This window comes from Otolemur garnettii, unplaced genomic scaffold (genome assembly GCF_000181295.1).
Source record: "Otolemur garnettii isolate 467f Iridium unplaced genomic scaffold, OtoGar3 scaffold00015, whole genome shotgun sequence".
In the NCBI taxonomy this organism is placed as follows: Eukaryota; Metazoa; Chordata; class Mammalia; order Primates; family Galagidae; genus Otolemur; species Otolemur garnettii.
Window position 1 is genome coordinate 30,151,158 of NW_003852410.1, and position 1,582 is coordinate 30,152,739.

The 1,582-nt window shown below is 35.1% G+C and overlaps 1 protein-coding gene across 2 annotated transcripts in view; it reads left to right on the top strand.

The window, feature by feature from the left end:
* Window positions 1–1,582, top strand: part of DENND6A (DENN domain containing 6A) — an 81,663-nt gene that overhangs the window by 56,778 nt on the left and 23,303 nt on the right. For both annotated transcript variants that reach the window (XM_012802488.2, XM_023510713.1), the window contains exons 10-11: window positions 401–523; window positions 1,034–1,129. In XM_012802488.2, coding sequence (XP_012657942.1) covers window positions 401–523; window positions 1,034–1,129 — 219 coding nt within the window. The remainder of the gene's footprint in view (window positions 1–400; window positions 524–1,033; window positions 1,130–1,582) is intronic.

Here is a 1,582-nt window from a genome sequence, read left to right on the forward strand (position 1 = left end):
AAAAAAAAAAAAAAAAAAAAGAAATTCAAGTATAACAAAGCACTATTGGCAAAATTGATCTATCACATGGTACCCCAATTTAATAATTATATGCTTTTATTGTTCATTAATTATTCTGTGTGTACTATTAAGTATATTAATATAATGCATTAAATTAAATTTAATATATTACCTTTAATTTTGTATAACATTAGAATGAGTCAAATTAATGATAGATTTATATGGGGATAAGACGTGTATGTCTCTGTACATCACTGTGTTCTAAATGATTTTGTATATCAAATCAAAATATAAATAGCAAGAAAATGTATATCAAAGTGAAGATATTAGATGATTACATAGGGATTTAAGAAACAGGAGTGGATAAATAAAATATTCTACTGTTATAAATACCTTTCAGGTGTTTCTGCCCAGTTTTCCTTCATAGTCAGATGCTTTGGGAGCTGGTACTGTTGGGGGAACCCCTTGTAGTTATGGCACCCTCACCATCGGAGTCTTCAGAGACTGTATTGGCACTTGTTAAGTGAGTATATTTGGTTCCTGTTGGTGATATTTGCAGCACTTTCTTATCTCTAGTATGTGTCCCCAAACATGATTACATTGATCCACACAACAGCCGTTTCAGAACATAGTGCTTATTATAGTACCATTTAATGTATGAGAAAATTGATTCAGGCTCCATGAGGGCTAGAATCATGTTTTTGTTGTTCTAAATGACAAGCACATTCATTTATTACATGAAGTTGGCCCTTGATAAATGTTATTTGCATGAATGGTCAGTGCTTAGTCAAAGGTATACATAGTGAACAGTAGAGCCTATCTTCTGCCTCAAACCCAGTTTATTCTTTTAGTATACCATTCTGCATTATATATTTCCATTTGTCTTTTTTGTTCCCTGAAATGAGTTTACTGTTTATAGAAATAAATAAATTATCCTTTTGAATATATACCGTGTGTATAGATGCTTCATGGTTACAGAGTAGGGGCTTTAATTTCTGTGTCTTTTGTTTTACATGTTTGTCCTGCTCCACAGCTGTATTTCTCCATTAAAGTACTTCAGTGATTTCCGACCTTATTTCACTATTCATGATAGTGAATTCAAAGAATATACTACCCGTACTCAAGCTCCGTGAGTAAACAGAATAACTTTTATTAACCAGCTATTACCTTTATAACCAAAGTTATATAGAATTATTTTTGGTAAGTTTAATTTCAGTTTTGAACATAGGTAGATAGATTTTATAAAAGGAAGGTTTGAAGAGTTGCTAGTAATGATTTCAGATTTCAAGAGTTAGTACCTTATTTTCTTTGAGTGATTTTATTTATAAATGAGAGCTCTGTTGATATAAATAGCCATTGGACTATACTTATAATTCTACCTTTAAGAAAAATCTTTTCGGCTCGGCGCCTGTGGCTCAACTGGCTGGGGCGCCAGCCACGTACACCTAGGGTGGCGGGTTCGAGTCCCCAGCCCGGACCCGCCAAACAACCATGGCTGCAACCAAAAAATGGCCGGGCGTTGTGGCGGGCGCCTGTGGTCCCAGCTACTTGGGAGGCTGAGGCAGGAGACTCGCTTGAGCCC